The sequence below is a fragment of the Sceloporus occidentalis genome, unplaced genomic scaffold (assembly GCF_023333645.1).
Source record: "Sceloporus occidentalis isolate IW3139 unplaced genomic scaffold, rSceOcc1.0.p SCAF_9, whole genome shotgun sequence".
Lineage (NCBI taxonomy): Eukaryota > Metazoa > Chordata > Lepidosauria > Squamata > Phrynosomatidae > Sceloporus > Sceloporus occidentalis.
The window spans coordinates 48,143,918-48,166,338 of NW_028316989.1; the positions used below are offsets into that span (position 1 = coordinate 48,143,918).

At 48.6% G+C, this 22,421-nt stretch overlaps 2 protein-coding genes across 2 annotated transcripts in view; both read left to right on the forward strand.

The window, feature by feature from the left end:
* LOC149307491 (protein zwilch homolog) overlaps window positions 1-22,421 on the forward strand; it is a 66,869-nt gene that overhangs the window by 32,689 nt on the left and 11,759 nt on the right. The window lies entirely within an intron of this gene.
* Window positions 20,484-22,421, forward strand: part of LOC149307492 (SMAD family member 6-like) — a 47,991-nt gene continuing 46,053 nt past the window's right edge. The window contains exon 1 of the mRNA XM_089539285.1: window positions 20,484-21,937. Coding sequence (XP_089395411.1) covers window positions 21,385-21,937 — 553 coding nt within the window. The 5' untranslated portion in view covers window positions 20,484-21,384. The remainder of the gene's footprint in view (window positions 21,938-22,421) is intronic.

A 22,421-nucleotide genomic window follows, 5' to 3' on the forward strand; every position in this document is an offset into this window, starting at 1 on the left:
AACTCACCTTCCAACCTCCTTTACTCAGCATCAGCTTCTCATTCTGCCAGCGACTGGAGCATGCGTCAATCACGTTTCCGTAAGGGAAACACCAAGAGAAGTTACTTTTCAAAGTATATGTAACTAAGTAGCTAGAGAGCCAGTATGGTGTAGTGGTTTGAGCATTGAGCTATGACTCTGAAGACCAGGGTTCAAATCCCTTCCCAGCCATAGAAATCCACTGAGTGACCTGCAAGTCACACTCTCTCAGCCTCAGCGGAAGCCAATGGCAAAACCTCCTCTATGAGCAAATCTTGCCAAGAAAACCGTGTGATAGGGTCGCCCTGAGTCGGAAATGACTTGAAGGCACATAACAACGACATCTAAGTAACTGATACATGATTCCAACCAAAGTAGCAGCAGTAGTAATGATAATAATAATAATACAATAATAATAGAGGAAAAGAAAATGGACTCCTTATTTGCACTTTCAATAATAAAGTGAGAGGGGAGGGGTGTACAAAGCCATATTTATTTGAATCCAAATAGTCTGCCCAAAACTGGATGAAAACAAACAGCCAGACTAAGCAAAAAATTGAATATAAAAGCCAAGAAGAAATCCCGAAAGAGACTCGGTGCCAAGGGGAGAGGCAAATGCATCGTACTTTTATTTCCCTTTTGATTTAGCAACTCCAGACTTTTGTCTCCATGCGGTGAGCACTTCCTTGCATGATTCATTACAAACATGAACTTATAAACAATTTGCAACTTGCAAGACCGTCACGGGTTTGGCTGAAAAAAGCCTCGGCAATTAAGGCAAAGCGCGGCTGGATTTGAAAGTGCGGGCCCTCCTTATTATCCCAGACCCCCAAGGAAGGTCCCAAAATGAAGAAGGAGGCTGTGTCAAGCTACTTTAAAAAAGCAAACAAATCCAAGCAATCATTCTAGCAGATTTCATCTGCATGGGGAGCAGGTGTTTTGTGAAAGAAATGGCTCTTCACTGCTAGCAAACCATCCTGAGTTACTTGATCTTGCTGCTGGGTTGCCTCAAAGGCGGGGGAAGACGATTTGCAGCAACAGGCAACAAGGTGTTAACTTCCAGAGAACATGCGCCATGGCCACAATCCTGAGCAATCTTTTCTATCAGTGATGTAGTTGTAAACACCCAAGTTCAGGATCTCATCATGACAGCGATATCAACAGCATCGTGGAGAGAGAAAACATGCAGATTGCCATGTTGCTCTGACTGTCTATCAATCGCACAAGACACTCCAAAGGAGGACCAAAGAGAGGGAAAAGACCCTCAAAACAAATTCATCAGCATAGTATGAATGGAACAATAAGTACAGGCTGGGTCTCCCTTGTCTTGGGTCCAGAAGTGTTTTGGATTTTGTAGTTTTTAGGATTTCGTAATATTTGTGTATGCATGTGGTGTAGGTCTTTGATAAAATTACTAGCTTGGTAGATGAAGGGAATGCTGTGGATATAGTATATCTTGATTTCAGTAAGGCCTTTGACAAAGTTCCCATTGATATTCTTGCAAACAAGCTTGTAAAATGTGGACTTGACAAAGGAACTGTTAAATGGATCTGTAATTGGTTGACCGGCCGAACCCAAAGGGTGCTCAACAATGGCTCCTTTTCATCCTGGAGAGAAGTGACCAGTGGGGTCCCACAGGGCTCTGTCCTGGGCCCAGTGCTGTTCAACATCTTTATCAATGACTTGGATGACAGAATTGGGAGCATACTTATCAAATTTGCAGATGACACCAAATTAGGGGGAATAGCTAATACCCCAGAAGACAGGATCAACATTCAAAATGACCTGAACAGACTAGAAAACTGGGCCAAAGCTAACAAAATGAAATTCAACACAGAGAAATGGAAGGTACTGCACTTAGGGCGGAAAAACGAAAAGCACAGATATAGGATGGGTGACACCTGGCTGAATGAAACTACGTGTGAAAGGGATCTAGGAATCCAAGTAGACCACAAGTTGAACATGAGTCAACAGTGTGATGCGGCAGCTAACAAGGCCAATGCAATTTTAGGCTGCAGCAATAGAAGTATAGTGTCTAGATCAAGGGAAGTAATAGTGCCACTCTATTCTGCTCTGGTCAGGCCCCACCTGGAATAGTGTGTCCAGTTCTGGGCACCACAATTCAAAAAGGACACTGAGAAACTGGAGCGTGTTCAGAGAAGGGTGACTAAAATGGTGAAAGGTCTGGAAACTATGCCCTATGAGGAACGACTTAAGGAGCTGGGGATGTTTAGCCTGGAGAAGAGAAGGTTAAGAGGTGATATGATACCCCTGTTTAAATATTTGAAGGGATGGCATGTTGAGGAGGGAACAAGCTTGTTTTTTGCTGCTCCAGAGACTAGAACACGGAACAATGGATGCATGCTCCAGGAAAAGAGATTCCACCTCAACATTAGGAAGAACTTCCTGACAGTAAGGGCTGTTCGACAGTGGAACACACTCATTCCTCGGAGTGTAGTGGAGTCTCCTTCCCTGGAGGTCTTCAAACAGAGGCTGGATGGCCATCTGCTTTGATTGTGATTTCCTGCATGGCAGAATGGGGTTGGACTGGATGGCCCTTGTGGTCTCTTCCAACTCTACGATTCTATGATTCTAGTGGTTTGAATGCTGGACTGCGACTTTGGAGACCAGAGTTCACTACAAAATCACTACAAAAAGAGCAAAAACAATAGCATGGAATGACTGGGTGCAAAAGCAACAGCAACCAGCCAAACCCAAGGATGCACATTGCAAAAAATCCAACGCTTCTTTAACCCAACCAGAAGAGTCCAAAACAAAGGAAGAAGGGGGAAAATAAAATCTGGAAAAGCGCTGAACCTGACAAACAGGATTTGTGCATGGAGAGAAACACCACCAGCAGGTTGGATGCCAAGCCAAGTCGAGGTGCCAGGGGCATCCGTCACTCATTGCTGAGAAGATGAAAACCTTTCCTGGCATCTCCTTCTGATGGGGTGAGGAGCCCCCAGTACAACCAGTACCTGGAAATGGAGGCACCTCATGCCAGGAGGCAACCCTGCCTTTTGTTGTTTTGAAAGTTTAAAAATAAAAAGGAAGAAGTCATAAACAGATTAAACAAGCTCAACACACCTACAATTTGCAGAAGGTGCAGTCGGCAGGGGCGCCAAAGTTATGACATTTAAAGCCTTGTGAACTATAGCAAAGGAGGGAGAATTGCACAGGCAAGATGGCACTTGACACTGGAGACAACAAAGGACAGAGCCAGGCCAGCTTTCCTCTACTTCCGCAGGTGAAAGTGGGCAAAATGAGCCAATCCAGAATCATGATGTAGCTCTCCTGATGTCTTCCACTGCAGTTCCCAGCATGCTTTGACACTATTCTGGCCTAGGCTGGCAGGGCTTCATAGCAATTGCAGTCTGACAGCATCTGGAGGACCACACGGTTTTAAAGGCTGCATCATGGATAGCCTTGGTGCCTGGCAACTGAATGTCCAAACTGAGGCTGCATCCACTCTGCAGAAACAATGCGATCTGACACTACTTTAACTGCCATGGCTCAGTTCTATGGAATTCTGAGAACTGTAGTTTGCTGTGGCCCCAGAGCCCTCTGACAGAGAAAGCTAAATCTCTCACAAAACTACAATTCCCAGAATACGACAGCACTGTGCCATGGCAATGAAAGCTGTGTCAAGCTGCATTAATTCTGCAGTGTAGATGCAGGCTGCGATCTTGTGCAAACCATGCACTTGGAAAGGGGCTTTTAGCTTTATTCATGCTGAAGAGTTCACTTCATGAGGTCTCCTTCCTTTAAGTTCCTAATAAAAATATGTCCAAAGTATTTATTCCCCCCTTCCCTTCTGACCAAGCAATCCTACTTTTTGCATCCCGCAAACCTCTGCAAACCCATCAAAAAACTGTCAGAACCTTGAAAAGTTTGTCCCTAAACGTCCGCAACCCAACAGGAATCTGGATAGCATCTCTTCTTGCTTTTTAAAAATATATTTTTCATGGTCGCCAGCCCTCCAGTCGTCATCTACAGTGCACTCAGTTGTAAACACCTGAAGTAATTCTTTCCAAAAACTGAACCACTGCAGGGCTTTTTTCCCTCTCCATTAGACACAAAAATCTTTAGAAGTGTCTTTATGATGCGCTGACTTGTAAACATGGGAACCAGCGCAACCTTAAAGCTTTAATGGCAGACTAAGAAAAGATGTCATTAGCACAGAGGGCAGGAAAATTAACCCATGTACAAACCTTGTAGGGCCTAATATTTTAAAGCAATTTAGGTCAGAGGTGGGTATGCCATTGCCATGCCCTGAGGCTGAGAGAGTGTGACTTGCCCAAGGTCGCCCAATGGGTTTCCTGGCTGAGCTGGAAATCGAATTGTGGACCCTAGTCATAGTCCAGCACTTGAGCCACTATGCCATGATGGCTTACAGCACTTAAAAGTGGTGCCAAGCCACATTCCTTCTACAATGTAGATGCACCCCAAGACCTCCTTGACCATAAATAATATCCTGCTTTGCCCCGCTTTTGCCATGTTCAGTGTATGTATGCACATGTGAGATCTTTTTATTCCTGGGAGGGAACCGGCAGAAACTAAGCTCTCAGGCCTTGCAAGGGCATTGATTCTGCCGGGCGTTTGATGCTGCCTCTGGTCGTCTCTAGTGGCACTTTGCCTCATTGGCGGCCCTTTTTCTCTTCTCTAAACATGTGCGCCTTGAAAGGGAAAAGGCTGCTGCCAGTATGTCTGACTCCTTGGTCCTGACAACATCCGACCGGCCCCATTATCAAGTCTTGCTGGGACTTATCAACAGACTGAGCCCAACCAGGCTTGTGTTTATCTGGGGCAGGGGAAGGCAGCCACAGCTATGGCGCGCCATGGGACAGAAAGCTCTCCGGCACCAGGCAAATCTCTCCCTGGCCTGGGAAAGGGACAAGCCGACGGGACCCAACAAAGAGAGCCGCCAAGAGAAGAAAGGCACTGAGTGGGGGGCTCCCTGGGGCTGGTCTCCAGAGGCCCAAGGGAGTTCTTGCACGCCCGCATTGAAAGCCCAGAAACCTCTGGAAAATTGGAGAAGGGGACGCTGAATTTGGGGCCAGGGGTCTTTCCAGGGGTGTAGAAGTAAAACACCATTTTAACTGCAGGATCCTAGGATTAGGGCCTCCCCACATATTATGGGTCCACCAATATTCCTAGAGAGTAGATCACACTGTCTCAGGCTCAGAAGATGGCAATGGCAAAGCCCATCTGAAGAGACTTGGCAAGAAAACCCCATGATAAGTTTTGCCTTAGGGTCGCCATAAGTCAGAAATGACTTGAAGGCATCCAACAACAATAACAGAAAAAATTCATAGAGAAGCAAGGATGCATCTGTACTGTAGAAATAATGCAGTTTGGCACCGCCATGGCTCCATCCTACAGAATTATGGGATTTGTAATTTTGTGAGGCACCATCACTTTTCTGCAGAGGAGGCTGAAGTCCTTGTAAAACTACACATCCCATAGCAGGAGCTATAGCAGTGGTATCAAACAGCATTGTTTCTGCAGTGTCTACCATGGTGGCATAATGGCTTTAGTGTTGGACTATGACCATGGTTTGATGCCCAACCCAGCCATAAAACCCACTGGGTGACCTTTGACAAGTCACACACACTCTCAGCCTCAGGGGAAGGCAATGGCAAACCTACTCTGAACAAATCTTGCCAAGAAAACCCCATAATAAGATCGCCATAAGTCAGGAGCAATTTGAAGGCACACAATGACGACAACACTGGCTTTCAACCTTTGATCCTCTAGATGTTTGAGGCTTCAGCTCCTAGAATTCTTGAACTTGGGCCATACTAGCGGTGCTCTTGGGATTTGAGGTCCAAAACAACTGGTGGTCCAAAGGCTGAAAATCAATGGTGTAGACAGACCCTGGGAGATCCAGAGAGGCTTTCCTCTGACCCCAAAATCTGGAGCCCTGGCTACAGTCCCATGGCTCATCCAGCCTTCCCACAGGATCTTCTTTTCACACAAACCAACTGCATCTGAGGAAGTAGGCTGCAAATGTCTACGAAAGCACATGCTACCAACAGCTTTCTTTCAGTGAGTGTCAAAGGTGCTACTACAAGATATCTTTCCTTACTGATTTTATGTCTTTGAATTCCACAACCAGGAAAGCAGTGAGGACCTCACTTTGACATGTTTGGGCTGGGAATCTACCAGGCAAGTAAGGGGTGCAAGATCTGAGCCAGCAAGATCTCAGTCAGCAATTGATGATGCAAAATCTTAGCCAGCCATTTTATTGGGGAAAGGAATTCCTTCTAAACAATTAGTTATTTGCCACCAATTCCTTCCATCCTCTCCCTTAGAGGCAGGGGCTTTTGCCTTCTCTGTCCCCTCATCTGTCCCACACTTTCTACCATATTCCTTTTCCTTTCCAGACTCCCCTCCACAAGGAAACTATTGATATTGCTGCCAGTTTCCAGTTCTGGGCCGAAGATGACTTTTCTCAAAGGAAGCGCTTAGTAATTAAAAAGGGGAAACGCAACCAAAGGAATCACATCCCTTTATAATCTTATTTCCTCTTGTATATATCTGTGTGGGGCAGGTTTGGGCCGAAGCCAAAGCCTCAGATTAATTCAATTCAGGAGGAGGAGGCTCCAGAGATCCTAAGCTGAACGGGACGGACTATCCTTGGTGGGAAACTAGGCTTCAGCAACCAGAGAAGATAAACCCTGCCAAGGAATGTCTCTTTTCCTGAATAGTTGTCCTTTTCCCCCCAACCCTGAAGACCATCCCAATCTTGCGGCAAGCAAGCAAGATGTGCAACCGATTCCCTTCCTAAACATGAGACTTGCTTGCGGCTTTAAACACCCCGCCCCACACATCACAACTGGAGGTCAAGAGTGGTTTGGAGTATTTCTGGCGCAAGCCCTAGAAGGGGCCCACCATCGTGATTTCCATGCGTCTGTTGCCCTTCCGAGACGTGGCTTTCTCTGAGATAGCCAAGGCGGCTTGCAGGAAGGAGCCTCTTCATATCTGGAGCTCTCTTATCTTCCTGGCCAAGTTGTTTTGACAGCAAAAGGCCTGAGACAGGACAAAGACCTTTTTCTTGGAGGGGGAGGAATGAAGTCAAGACCGGCCATTAGCAAAGGGAATGCGTCAAGAGCGCACGCTTGGAAAAACTGCATGCGGCCAAGGCTGCTGGGACAACAAGTCAAGAGGATGGGGGAAACATAGCCAGGATAAATAGCCCCAGAAGGCCACGCAAGAAGGTCATCCATGGCTTTAAAATGCCTGCTTCACATGGCCAAGACCCAAACCCCTGGCTTTCAGAAAGAGAGGGAGAATTTGGTTTCCTCAATGGCTTTCCAGACTCATATGCATTTGAGGGGGGGGGGTAAACACTTTGCTCTGTCTTGACCGAACCTTCGGGAATGGTGGTGGTGGTTGCGTGCCTTCAATTCCGACTTATGGCAACTTTGGGGGGGGGGGTGGATGTAGGTAGATAGGTATAGATGGTATATTCATGTAGGCAGACCTATATCTGGCCATATAGGTTCTAGGAGACAAAATCATAAAGTTTAGGAAATAACATTGAATTCCATTAGCAACACAAAAAGATGCATCCTTTATGCATTTTGGTTAGTCTAATAAAGGTATCACTGTTTAGTGGATTTTGGATGTTAGCATTTTCTGCATCCTTGTGCGCTGTTCCTCGATAACACAGTTGTGCATGATCGCACATTACACATCCACATGCAGTGCATGTTTAATTGTGCAACATTACTATTTTGTAGTGAAGTGGAGTACTGTAATAGAAGTGTAAAGTTATGCTACATCTCTTTGATGAAAGATCTCAGATGGTTTGTTCCTGTGCAAAGCACACTGGATGTATCCCCCTCTCCCTGGATCTTGGTTTTACAAACTTTCAATATCTTTGATTGATGCAATTGACTGAACAGTTAATCTCCAAGTCCTAGTACGAAAGAGACAGGACTATTTTTGTTCCCCATCCCTGGCACAGGAGTGGCGCACGGGGATAACGCTCGCCTGTTTCCCGATCCCAAACCAGCGCATTGCAGGACGAAAGGCCTCTTCCTGAACTTTTAACATTTGGCCTCTCCGACCACAGACTCTTTGATGTGGCTGGGGAGGGGCAAAAGATGCGTTTTGTTGATTTGGCATAAATTACATGCTGGGTATTTTGGGACTAGCTGGTGAAGTTTGATGCGTCTGTGGGTCTGGCAAAATGTCCTCAAAAATGGCCCAAATATGCTTTTGATTACAGCATGGATGCTGCAGCCATGTGTGGCAGGGAAGCAAAGAACGGCCCAGTCTTTATTTTAATTTTAGCTATACAAAATGCTTTTAACCTATTCCTGTTACTCTTTCTCTCTTCCTTCCGCTCTTCCTTATGAATTATGGACAGAAACTAGTTCTAGGTTGCATCTACTGAACTTGAACATATCTGCCCATTGTAGCATAGGACAAAATACATTTTAAAATACATTTTAAACTTTTGGGCAATTGGCCATTCAGCTTGGGTTGAGAAGCAGACACAGCCAGAGTGGCCCTGGGGTGCATCCACACTAGTCAGTTATAGCACTTTTATCCCACTCCCAAGGCTCCATCTGTTGAAATCCTGGAATTTGTAGTTCCATTAATTATCTAGCAGAGAACAACAGGGGAGTTTACTGGAGAATTTGAAAAACCTCACCAACTATGACTCCCAGGATTTCATAGGATGGAGCCACAGCAGTTAAAGTGAGGCTAAAGTGCTATAATTGTGCAGTGTGGCTCTACCTTAGGGCCGCTCTGTCACTGTGTCAATCAAAATCATATTGTGGATGTACCCCATGTGTATATTATGCTTCTGCCACACTGCAGAAATAAAGCATTTTCATGCCAATGTGAAATCGAAGGCTTTCATGGCCGGCATCCATAGATCTATAATTTCATGCCACTTTAATTTCCACAGCTCAGTGCCATGTAATTTTGAGATCTGTATTTTTATGAGATATTTAGCCTTCCCTGTCAGAGAGCTCCAGTGCCACTAAAAATTGCATTTACCAGAATTGAGCATTAAAGTGGTGTCAAACTGCTGTATTTCTGCATTGTGGTCGCAGTCCTATTTGCAGATGACTGTCCTGCACTTGAATTTCTGTAAGCCAACAGTCTCCTGTTTATGTCCTCTCTTCTGTCATTCCATTTTTCATTCAGCTTTTGAAATGTCCTGGTTTCTCTCTCTTCCTCCCACTTTCCTCTCTTCATCCTCAGTTCAATTGCTGCAACCTGAGTTCAACATAATTTGCATTCAGTTAAAGGGGGGAGAGGAAAGGAGTGGAGGAATCTTGCCTTTCCCATTTGGCTGAGGCAAAAGCAAACTCCTGCCCCTTCTCTTAGGTTGTCTGTTTTTCCTCATTCATAATTTTTCCTATCTTGGCCACATGCTGGTGTTGCCTGGCCACACATGTCCTGGTTTCCACCTGCAAAATATTGGAGGGTATGCAAGGATTTGTAACCTAAATGCCACTAGCAACACCTTCCAGATACAACCAGTCCATTGAATGGGTCTCCCGTAACCCAAGAGGAGATTACAAGGCTTGTGTGACAAATCCAGGAACCCAAACATGTCAACAGCATTTAGAAATGTCACCGAACGGCCCTTTCGGCTTGTTTTCTGAAATCCTGCAGGGATCTCCCAAGCCTTGCGCTGCAGTCTCAGGCCTTGTTTGCAGGAAGCCAAAGTAACAATACCAGGAGTGAAGCTTTCCCAGGTTGCGTATTTGGGCTGCTCTGGCCAATTGGATCAGGTCTCACTTCATAAAATATGGAAAGGCATAAGTGCTCTCCTGTTTCCTTTTGAGAAGAAGAAAAAAGAAGAAAAAGAAAGAGAAACCATAACCGTTCCTGTGGTTAAGGTCTTTCTTTTTTGTTGTGCTTGTGTTGCTAAGAAAATATGCATGTATTGGGTGAAACTCTATTTCTGGTCCTATACTATGGAGGGCTATTTCTCTTTCTCACTTGCTATATTCAACTGATGTGTGCATGTAAGCTGATGTTTCCTTCTACCCAAGAGTTATCCTCTTTCCTGTCTTTTTTATTGATCAATTGATTTCATTTATCAGTTTTATTTATCTATCTTGTATTGCAGGTGCAGATTCGTAACCTAGATTTATGGAGCTGCAACTGCTCCATGTATAGAGCCTTAGATCCAAATTGCAGCTTGGCACAATGGTGAAAGCGGGCTGGAGACGTCACCAGCAGAACAAACCTCCATCACTCAAGCTGCGTCTACACTGCAGAAATAATCCAGTTTGACACCATTTTAAATGCCATCATGGAATTTTGAATTTAGTTTACTGTGGCACCGAAGCTCTCTGACATGAGGCTAAATGACACATAAAACTACAAACTCCTGAATTCTATCGCATTGAGCCATAGCAGTTAAAGTGGTGTCAAACTGCAATATTTCTGGAGTGCAGATGTGGTCCTTTTCCTTCTATTTCTCTCTCCAACTGAGATCCTAAAATTAGGTGATAGAGCACAATGGAGTTATGTGGCAGTTCTACAATGCCACCATTAGCGAATGTGAACATTGTGCCACAGAATGCAAATGTACATCTTCAAGCACAATGGACATCCATGTGTAATGCACAGGCAGATCCATGTGCGAGATGCATGTGGAGCCATGTGCAAACGCCCACTGGAACAAATGTACCCAGTGGGGGAAGTTACACATACATATGACACCAAGAAGACTTTGGTTTCTGTCTAGGATAACACTCCACCATGTGTCTCACACAATGGATGGATTATTATTATGCTTCATTTATATAGCGCTGTAGATTTGCACAGCACTATATGAAACCTTATGCGTCATAATAACCATGTTGGCTGCAGGATTCTGGGAGCTGTCATTCAAAAAAAAAAAATTCCCTCTGCCTCCAAACTGTTCAAGCAGTGGATTTACTTGGGGTGCTGATCCCCACACTGGACTGCATTGAGACCCATGGCCATGATGTTTGTAGGGATAACACCCCTGGAAGGGCTGCTTTCACCCGATTGCCTCTGTTTGTTTGTGTGTTCAGCGGAGTTCTCTCTTAGCGCCAGCCAGTCCTGACGCCGGGCTTTTCCTGTTTGAGATTCTGACTTCTGATTCCCTCTCCCCTCTTTTTTTCCTTTTTCCTTCCCAGTTGTTTCCAGTTCTATTCTTCATCAGCTAGGGAACCAGATCTCTGATACCGAAAAGGTCCTTCCTCCTCCCCACGGCCCCATTTACATTCATTTTTGCTCACTCTGTTTTCTTATGGCAGCACCCATCGCAGATTAGTCCTGCCTTTGAGAATCTGGGCCCAATCCCTTGGGAACTCCTCTCGTGCAAATCTTATTGGGATGAATGGGAACTGAGCCTCACTTGTGAGGTTCCCTAATCCCAATCCTCAAACCTACTGGGGCACAAACCTGGTATAGGATCTCAGCCTTGGTGTGTCCTCCTGCTGGGCAAACAAATGGAGAACCAATGCAAAACTGTAAAATAAATGGGTTCCCTGGATTCCAAAAAAAGGTCAGTGCTATTTTTCAGGTTGCATGAGTGCCTGGATTCCTCCATTATGAAAAAGAACAGCAATGAACGCATGGACTTTCTCCTGCAGCCAATATATTTTTGCAAAACTATTTTGCTGTTGTCGTTGTTGTTGTCTCCACTGGCATGAGCAAATGTACTTTCCGCCACCCAAACATAAATTATTCTTCAAGCGAAAGTTTGGAATTCAGAAGTCTGCATTTTTAGCGCCATGCTGAGCCGGACTTTTTGGCAGCCAGGCTGAGCAAACACACATCAGATGAAAAAGAAGAAGGGAAGAAAGCAAAGAATGAGAGAGAGGGGACTAGGGAGAATCGGGAGGAATGGAGACAAGTTGGAGGCAAATAAATTACTATTCGTATCTACTTTGGGCGGTGTTCTGGGAATGCAGAGAAGGTATGAGGATGCAGGTCTAGGTCTTAGATTTATAGACAAATCAAGGGAATAATTTGGTAGCTGAAGCTGGCCTTCTAACCAAGGGACTCCATCCAAGGTGCTGGATGGGAAAACCGTCACTTCAAATGGCGCTGGTAGTTGTGTCTGTGTAAAGCTACCAAATGCTATGGATGGTCTACCCTCTCTGTAGATTGGTAGGTCACTCCTTGGAGTGGGGTGATTCTTCGACAGGGGTCACATCGATGTGTAGGTGCATGAAAACTGGCATTGCATCTCTTCCGGTTGCCATTTCACCTGATATTCAACCCTTCATAGGACATTGCAATGTATTGCAAGCTATCCAGGAGACCAGCGTCCAAACTCCGTTTTTAGAGAGAGCCTGGATGCTCCCAGTCGTTTCAGTGGTGGGAAAGTCCCTTCCAGGCCCAGGCAAAGAAAGCAACTTGGCTCCGGCTCCGTGCTGATAATTTGGCTGGTAAAATTCCCATTCATTTGCATGGGGAGATAGACTGACAGGGGAGCATTAAGTTACACACATGGCATTATCTGGATAAATTGGGAGAACAAGGTGTTCATTGAGGGTGCCAATTGGTTAAAGATTTATGGATGTAAAACAGCCAGACTTCAGGGTGCAGTGGGGATGAGACCTACAAAACAAATTGTGTTGTTGGTGTGTGCCTTCAAGCCGTTTCCAGCTTACGTCAACCTTAAAGCAGACCTATCAACCAAATTGGCAATTTCAGTGAACACCTTGTTCCCCTAATTTATCCAGATAAGACAACACATGATTTGAAATGAAATGACTTGAAGGCATACAACAACAACAACAACATAGCTAAAGACATACAAAAGCTATAGATGAAAATGGAACATGGGAACCAGCATGATGTAGTGGTTTGAGCATTAGACTATGACTCTGGAAACCAGGGTTCGAATCCTGGCTCGGCCATGTAAACCCATTGGGTGAGTTTGGCCCAGTCCCACTCTCTCAGCCTTCAAGGGAGACAATGGAAACCATGCCAAGAAAACCCCATGATAGGGTCTCCATAGGGTCTCGATAAGTTGGAAGTGACTTGAAGGCACACAGCAAAGCCTAAGAAGGATACATTTTCTGAGCCTTAATGCAATTTTCATCTAGTGAGTTGCAAAGCTTTAGCTGCTCATCAAAGCTTCTCCTTCTTTAATGAAGGGGAGGAAAAAATAATAATAGTACTGATGGAGCAAAAGGAAGGGGGAGTGTAGGTTCTCAGGCCAGGGGCCACCGAGAGGAACTGCCGCAAAGAGTGCCAAGGGAAAAGAGAGCCCTTATCTCCAGAAGGTCTCCTTGATGTCTAGCTGGATGGAGGCTCCAGAAGGGAGTGGGGAGACCAGGGGCCTGGAAGCTGGAGAACAGCCGTCTGCCAGCTTTGACCGATTAAAAAAGACCTTGCTGCCCATCTTGATTTTCGGCACCGGCTGGGGAAGCCTTTGAAAGGGTGGCCATGGCTCACCGGGTGGGTTTTTCCTCTCCCCCCTGTGAAAAGGCACAGAGGCGCTCAGCCTCTTCCTAAAAGGGATGGTCTCCAGAGAGGCCCTCACCCATGTGTTGTGTTCTCTCTATTTTTGCAAGCAAAAATAATAACCAGGCCTTGCGATTAGATAGCCAGGCTCAGCCCTATCTCACTTGGCATTCCTTTGAGGCAGCCTTTTGCTGGGGTTAAATGGGAGCTTAACCAGACAGACGCCAACCCGCTTCATCAAACTGGCCAGCACCAGATAAGGCATCCCCCTCCCCACAACCCCCCAAATCTCTGCTGTTTCCACGTAGCCGGCTTCATCCGTCATCTCCGGAGGGTGACCTTTCTCCATTTCTGGCTGTGGTTTCCCCCACTGGAGCCAGCAGCGTGTGGATAATGGAACACGATATATCATTGCCTACTTCAAGGCTTGCTATCTGTCCTCCTCCCTTCCCAAAAAATCTGCCCCCAGCTGCAAAACAACACAGGCAGGTTTTCCCAGGATCCCTTAAGCTGCTTCTTTGGAGCACAAAAATGCACAGAAAAGCTGGATGGAAAGCATCATCACAGGAAGCATCCCACACCTCAGGGTCTGGCTCCTCTTCTTCAGTCCTCCTTCAGAAGTGTGCATATATATCCATTTTCCTCATTTGTTAGACTAGTTGTGTTGCCAGGAAACTATGCACATATGATAATAACATGCCATGCCATAAATATGGTACCTGTCCCTGCACTTTTTTGCACTTTCAACTCAGTTTGCAGCAGTACAAGAAATCTGAAGACAAAGGAGGAAAGTGAGAGGAGGAAGAGACAAACTAAGATATTTTAAAAGCAGCTGAAAAAGTGGGACAAGAGGACTGTCTTTGCCAAATCTGGACAGGTAGAGGGCATGAAATGGCCCTTTTCTGGACGACAACTCCTAGAATCCCCCAGCTGGCATAGAAAAGTGGCCTTTTCCTCCCTGGGAGATTTTGGGAGCGATAGTTGCCCCTCTTGGAACTTTTTGAAAGTTTGGATTAGTTTTAGCTCCATCCTTCTCAAGAGTGGCTTTGTAAATGTAGTTATTTACTTGTTTGCTTGCTTCATTTTAAAACAGTTTTAATATTTTATTTTTGTATTTCTCCAAGGAACACAAGGCAGTGTTCACAGTCTGCCTCACTGTTTGATTCTTACAACAACCTTGTAAGGCCAGTTAGGCTGAGAGACAGTGATATGCGGACGGTCATCCACTGAGTTTCATGGATGGACGTGGATTTGAACTCAGGTCTGTCCAGTCCTATTCCAACAACTCTGCCAGGTGCGCCACCCTGACCATATTGCAAAACACAAGCCTCTGAGCCATCATCCTAAAGCCTGGGCCAGAGTAAACAATCATTGGCCTTTGGATCTCCGGCGGTGCCACCGGGTTGCAGCTCCAGACGCTCTCCAGTGCCAACTGGGGACAAAGAAAACCAAGTCACAGATGGTTTCCGCCACCAGACAACGCTGCAAAGAATTCCACTCACAAAAAAGTCAGCTTCAGGGTTTTCGTTTCCTCGATCGTCGGATCCTGCCTCGGATGGGGCTGGTGCTGAGAACCACGCAGGGACCGAAATGCCCATTTTTGGTTTGCAAAGGACCTTAAAATAGAACATGGAGCCTTTGGTGAGGAAGGAGGAACTCTTTTGCCCAGAGAGAGAAACAAGGGAGATTCTCTCTTGTGTTCCTTTGTCAAGGCCTATCTGTGTCTTCCATCTCCAGCTTGGTTTCCTGCAGGTCTCCAGGGGCTCCATTCTTTCTTGTTTTGGAAATGACCTCAGGCAGTTCTCAGGGACTGGCCACCCTGGTCAGAGTGACTAACTCGGCCGGTTGTCTCCATGGCTCCATGGCCAAGGCTTTAGCAATACTCCAAGAAAAAGGCCAAACAGTCAGATGACAGACATTTAACTCTTTGCAATCAGACCTTCAGATGATAATTGCAGAGGCTAAAGATGGGTTTTGTTTTTCCTGGATGTCTATTCATGGCACTGGTTCACACAGATCTGTGTGTCACTCCTTGAAAGGCAAATCCCATCTCTGCCGAGAGAGACCAGAGCTCGGTTGTGGTCAGAGCACAAGGTTTGAAAGCAGAAGAGCCAGACCTATCCTAAGGCAGAATGAGGGTCAAATTCAACATTAAGTGTGTGCCTTGCAATTAACCTCTCTCCACTTCTCCAGTGGGATTTCCACAAAAGTGTGTGCCGCAGCCATCAGACTTGTGAACTCAGCTCACACTTCACCAATTGTGAAAGAAAGAATGCCAAATGCAATATACAGAGGTGAGGACAAACACCTGCTATGGTAAGCAGATGTCTTTCACCACTCGGGGGAGCTCTTTTTCTAAGGAATGGTCAGGCATGCTAAGCGTTGCCTCTAGCTGGACCCTGGGGCAATTGCCACAGATGGCAGATTTTATTTGGGGGATGAAGAAGACTCCTAGCTCTTCCACAATAGCTCTCCAGCTGCCCTACTCTTTTGGAGAAATAAACCGGTTTGCTGACCTCCTAAGTGATCTGCAAGTGCAAACACATTAATCAAATCTGTGAAAAATCAAATTCTCAAAAGCCAAAGCCCCAAATATGGAGGACTGTCGGCACGACATGTTCATGGCACTTTGCAAACAGTTAGCCTTATCCTCTTTTCCAATGAGGCCTGCTTTCTCATGATGCATCCAAAGTATGACAGCCACATCGCGCCTATTTCCTTGGAAAACAGAAACTCCTGTTCTTTCCTCCCTGGAACAAACTAACATTTTTGGAAGTGGGGGGTCTGGGAACAAACTGTGGTTCTGTGGTCTGCTCTGGAGCCCTAAGGGCCGAGGATTCCCATGGCTGTGTTACATCAAGGCACGCTCTGGTTCCTTTCTTCCTGCCTGGAGCAACCCTGGCCCTGTCCTTTTAAGCCTTGGAGCCGCAACACTGCAGAAAATATTTACTGAGTTGGTCGAAAGTGGCTCTCTCTAGTGAGCGCCTGGCGTCTGCCTCTGAAATATGCCAGACGCCAACCTCTTCAGCAAAAGCTCCCACAACAGGACTTATGGCCCAAGGCAGCTGATAGGGGAAAGGGAGAGGGAGGGCTGCTGCTGGGCCCAGGCGCCTGCCTTTGGATTTTCCAAGGGAGGGGAATTATTCTTCCTTTCATTATTTCCTTTAAAAGCATGCTTGCTTCAGCTGCCTCTGACCTTCTCCTCTAAGCAAATCCCACCATAATGCATAAGTAGTCTTTTGCATTAAGGGCAGTCTCTCCGTTCCGCAGGAGACGAGGCAGCGGTTGCATCCGCATGCTGCAGCATTAATGCAGTTTGACACGGCTTTAACTGCTCTGGCTGCAAGCTATGGGATCCTGGGATGTGTAGTTTGCTGTGGCACCAGAGCCCTCCGACAGTGAAGGCTAAATGTCCCGCAAAAGTACAGACCCCTGAAATGCAGAGCATTGAGCCACGGAGGTTAAAGCAGCGTCAAAGTGAATTATTTCTGCAGTGCAGATGCAGCCAAACTCTTATGTGTGCAAGAGAAGGAACCATTTTTCCAACTTGCTTTTGCTTGCAAAAAAAGGAAAGGAAAATTGTCGTCTACTTTACTCAAACTCAACAATTATATCTGACCCTGAAAAATCCAGCTCTTCAGGCGGTTCAGATGGGAAACTCCATGGAGTCCAAAGCGGCATTAAATCCCACAGAGTCCAAACTGAGTTTGCGTAGCTCTCCAGCCTTTTGGGGGAAGGTGGGAAGTCAATGAATAAACCACCATGAATGTGGCCTTGGCAAGTTAATTCTTAACCAGTCCAAAGGGCTGAATGCACCGGCAAGAATGAGATGCGTTTCTTTATTTTAATCCCTCGCCATTATTTCAGTTTTTTAAAGGGATGAACTTGACGCTTTCAGATTGCAAATGTCAAATAAGTTGCATTTGTGGGACGGCACATTGTTTCCTTGGACTTCCTTCCAAACAAACCGTGCATCTTCTCCCTGGGCAAATGCTTCACAACCACAGCATCCGGTTCTGATTTCAAATGCTGTGTAGGGATTGCAGTTCCTATCATTCCCAAACAGCATGGCCAAGAGAACTGGAGGACTCCGGTTTGGGGATCTTCACAGAAGGCTTCAAACCAAGAGGTTTGGACATCTGGAAACAGGGACTGATCCTGCATCCGCACTGCAGAAATAATCTGGTTTAACACCGCTTTAACTGCTGTGGCTCAGTGCTGTGTTATTCTGGGAATGGTAGTTCATTGTGGCACTGGTCAGTGGGTGCATCTACACTCTAGAAATAATCCAGTTTGACACTGTTTTAACTGCCTGGGCTCAATGCTATGCTATTCTGGGAACAGTAGTTTATTGCGGCACCAAACCATGGGTGCATGTACACTGTAAAAATAATGCAGTTTGACACCATTTTAACCGCCATGGCTCCATCTGACAGAATCCTGGGATTTGTAGTTTGGTGAGGCACTAGCACTCTGCAGCAGAGAAGGCTAAAAGCCTTGCAAAACTTCAAATCCCAGGATTCCATAGCACTTAAAAGTGGTGTCAAACTGTATTATTTCTACACAAGGGCTAATTTTTGTGTCACTGCTGGAGAACAAATTGCCTGTATTTTATGCGGGTTTTGATGTCTTTGGTGTTGTTGACCTTAAGTGCCTGAAATTATCTGGAGCTTAAACTATTTTGCACAAGGAATATTCTTTCTATTCTTACCGGAAGGTTTTAAAAGCATGCCATGGCTCCGAGCGCCAGCTGCTCCTCTACCGCCTCGTGGACAGAGATGGCAATGCAGCATTTGCCCATTTCCAAGGCACCTAAGGCGAACTTATCACGGGGGTTTCTTGGCAAGTTTCTTCAGAACAGGGTTTGCCATTGCCATCCTCTGAGGCTGAGAGAGTGTGACTTCTTGCCCATGGTCAACCAGTGAGTTTCAGTGGCCAAACTGGGATTCAAACCCAGGTCCCCAGAGTCATAGGCCAGCGCTCAAGCCACTATGCCAGGCTGGCTCTTCTTCACCAAAACTATAGTCCTTAAAAGATATAAGTTGACTTAAGTTGCCAAATAGTAAGGCAGCCAGCATGGCGCATGGTTTGAGCATTAGACTATGCCGCATGCCAGGGGAACCTGGGATTTGTATCTCTGTGGGCAAGGAAGGGTTCTGTCTTTTCTCTATAGGCAATAAATACCTCAATGTTTCTCTATGTCTCCCTTTGAGTAAGTATCCCTCAATATATTCCTATGGGTAAGTATTCCCTATGTCTCCCTATGGACAAGTATTCCCCATGTTTCCCTATGGTCAAGTATCCCCCTATGTCTCCCTATGGGTAAGTATCCCCCATGTTTCCCTTTGAGCAAGTATCCCTCAATGTATCCCTCTGGGTAAGTATTCCCTATGTCTCCCTATGGTCAAGTATCTTCCTATGTATCCCTATGGGCAAGTATTCCCCATGTTTCCCTATGGGCAAGTATCCCTCAATGTATCCCTCTGGGTAAGTATTCCCCATGTTTCCCTATGGTCAAGTATCCTCCTATGTATCCCTATGGGCAAGTATTCCCCATGTTTCCCTATGGGCAAGTATCCCTCAATGTATCCCTCTGGGTAAGTATTCCCTATGTCTCCCTATGGGCAAATATTCCCCAGTGTCTCCCTACGAGCAAGTATCCCTCAGTGTCTCCCTATGGGCAAATATTCCCCATGCTTCCCTATGGGCAACACGTCTTTCCCTGTCTTTCCCTATGGGCAAGTCACCTCTGTTTCCCCATGGGGACGTATTGCCCTATGGGTGAGTGTCTGGTGCCATCACAAACTACAGATCCCAGGAACTGCACAGGATGGAGCCATTGCAGTTGAAGCGGTGCCAAACTGCATTAATTGTACAATGCAGATGCACTGCAGTTCCAACAGGCGCAGGCCCCGCCCCTCGGTCCCGCCCCTCCGCTCGCGCTTCATTCAGAACCTGGGCCAGTGGAATGTTGCATAAATATCCCGGCGAGCAGCCAATGGGAGCAGCGGAATTCCTTTCATTCAAGCCACGCTCAGCGTTCCAAAGGGGCGGGGCCGGGCTCCTGCGCCCAACCAACCCTCGCTCTGCGGAGGCGGGGCCTCCTCCCTTTAAAGGCCAACCAGGGCTTTCGGAACCTGAACTTAATACAGTACATTCCAGGGGGCGTGGCCTAGCCTGGCTGACTGGCGGGGATTTAACTCTTGGCGCGCTGGAGGGTTTTTTAAATAAGGGGTTTCTAGGGCTAAACCGGGGGTTGCCACATTCCTCCCCTGGCTGTGCGCCTCTGCTTTGGAAGAGGCAGCCCTGGAGGGGTTTTCCTGGTCCTTTGCAAGGGAAAGATCCACCCGATGAGGCCCGTTCCAGTGTTGGTGCAGAAGGTTGCCAAATGTTTTTCTGGGCCCTGAGAGAACTCGCTCCTTAGCTGGGCATGCTTTTGGCCCTCAACAAGTGTGTCCTGCAATGTTTCTCTGGGGGCGAGGAGGGCTGGGCAATGACTATCTCCATGCTTCCCTATGGGTAAGTATTCCCTATGTCTCTCTAGGGACGAGCAATCCTCCATGCTTCCCTATGGGAGAGTCGTGCCATTTGTTGCCGTGGGTCCAGAGGGGCTTTTTTTTTGGGGGGGGTGTACATCCCCCAGAGCAGGAGGGCAGGGACTGGGGAAGAAGGTCCCTTTGGAGTGGTATCCCGCTCTGTCTCCCTTCTTCGCTGGCTGCCCTGGCTCCAGGGGGGCAGGGAAGCTTCCCTGCGGGCAAGGGGCGTCCCTTCTCTTCGGGGCCGGTACTTCTCCTTCTCCTTCTTCTCCTGGGGGCCTTCCTTCCTTCCTTCCTTCCCAGCCGGCGAGCCTCCTCCTCCTCCTCCGGCCGGGGGGGCTTTGGGAGGGAGGGAAGGAGGGCCTGGGCGCCGCCAAAGTGTCTAGACTGCTGCTGGCACATGATGGGAGGCAGCCAATGGCTCCTCCGGACGCCCGACGCCGCCGCCGCCTCCTCCTCCACAACACACACACAGCACACACACACACAAGCCCCGCCGCCCGCAACACACGCCGAAGGGCCCGGGGAGAGGAGAGGAGAGGAGAGGCTGCTGCTGCTGCTGGGAGCAAGAGGCGCCTGGGCAGCAGCAGGAGGAGGCGGAGGAGCCCCGGGCAAAGAGCCCCAGCCCCCGCCTCGGCCGCCCCCTTCTTCTGGTGGGAGTTTAATCTTGGGCCATGTGCCTAGTGCTGGCCCTCTTCGTCGGGGCGGCGTCGTGGTCGTCGTCGGGGGCTCCGGGGCTCCTTCCCTGGGCCGCCCCCGCTTCCTAGGAGGAGAAGCCCCCGAAGGACGCCTGCCTCCTTGGGAAGCCAAGGAGCCCCGACGCCAGCTCTCCCGGGGAAGAAGCCAGGCCAGCAGAGGAGAGAGCCAGCTCCATCTGCCCAGCCTTCCCTCCCTCCTCCTCCTCCTCTTTTCGGGTGCATTTTTCTTTTTTGGAGGGGCAGCGCCGCCGAGGAGAACGAAGGCCCGGAGGAGCCCCGACGCCGCTTCCGAAGGAGAGAGAGAGAGAGGGAGAAGGCTCGGCTGCTTTCCTTCCTTCCTTCCCTTCTTTCCTCTCCTTTGGCTTTGCCCCCTTTTTGGAAGAGAAGACCCGGAGGAAGGAAAAGGCCGACCAGAGAGATCCCTCCATCTCCCCAGAAGCAGCCCAGGCTTCCCCTGCCTCCCTCCCTGCCTCCTTTTGGGGCCTGGTTCTTGGAAGGGAGGCGCCGTCGAGGAGGAGGAGGAGGGAGAGCTTCGTGGCGGAGGCTTGGGGGCTTTCCTTTGGGGCTGGGAAGGGGCCTGGCGCCGCCTGATGCCCGGGGCCCGGGGCTGCCCTGCGGGGCTGGCCGGGAGGCTGGCCGGCCCCTGGGCCTCCTGCTGCTGCTGCTGCTGCCGCCGCCGCCGCTGAGCCTGGGACGGGAGGCGCATGTTCCGGTCCAGACGGGCAGGGCTGCTCCGGAGGCTTTGGCGAAGCCGGCTGCCCCACTCCTCCTCCGACGACGAGGGCCAGCATGAGCCTTGGAAAGGCCCCCGAGAGGCGCCCTGCAGGCGGCCCAGGCGGCGGAGGAGCCAGGCGGGGGCGGCGGAGGAGGAGGAGGAGGGCGCCCTGCCCGGCGGCTGCCCCGGGAAAGAGGAGGAGGAGGAGGAGGAGGCGGCCGAGCTGAAGGCGGCTGCCCACCGGCTGCTGAAGCGCCTGAAGGAGCGGGCCCTGGACCAGCTGCTGGAGGCCGTCGAGTCCCGCGGGGCCATGCCGGGCCCCTGCCTGCTCCTGCCCCGCAGCGAGCTCCGCCAGCTCCCGGCCCCGCCGGCCCTCCTCCTGGGACGCCTCTTCCGATGGCCGGACCTGCTGCTCCAGGGGGGGCCCCCGCTCAAGGCCCTCTGCAGGGAGCTGGCCGGACCCGGACTCCCCCGCCAAGCCCCCGAAGACGGAGGCTGCTGCTGCTGCAACCCCTTCCACTTCAGCCGCCTCTGCGGGCCAGGTGAGCCGGAGAGAGAGAGAGAACACCAGCAGCCCCGCCAGGGCTCTCTTTCCTAAGGCCTCCCTCTGGGGGAGTCCCGGGTTCCCCTATAGACACCTCTTCCCCCAAGTAGCCCCCAAGGCCCCTCTATGGGCAAGTGGCCCCCAAGGGTTCCCTATGGGCAAGTCTTCCCCTATGGGGAAAGGTGCCTCATCTGTTGAAGTAGCTCCAGAGGGTCTTTTTTTTGGGGGGGGGGGTTGCACCCCCAAAAGCGGGGAGGGAGGTGGGGATACCATGGACTAGTATCCCCCCCCAGGTTTCTCTATGGGCAAGTGTGCCCCCTTGGTATCCCCTAAGGGCAGCCTCCTCCCATGCCCTGTGTCTCCTGCCATGCTTCTCCATGGGTTGCTCTTCTCTCTCTCTCTCTCTGTGGCATGATGCCTTCAGGTCCTTCCTGAGCCCTGGCAACTCTAAAGGGCTTTCTTGGCAATGTGGGCCCAGGGGA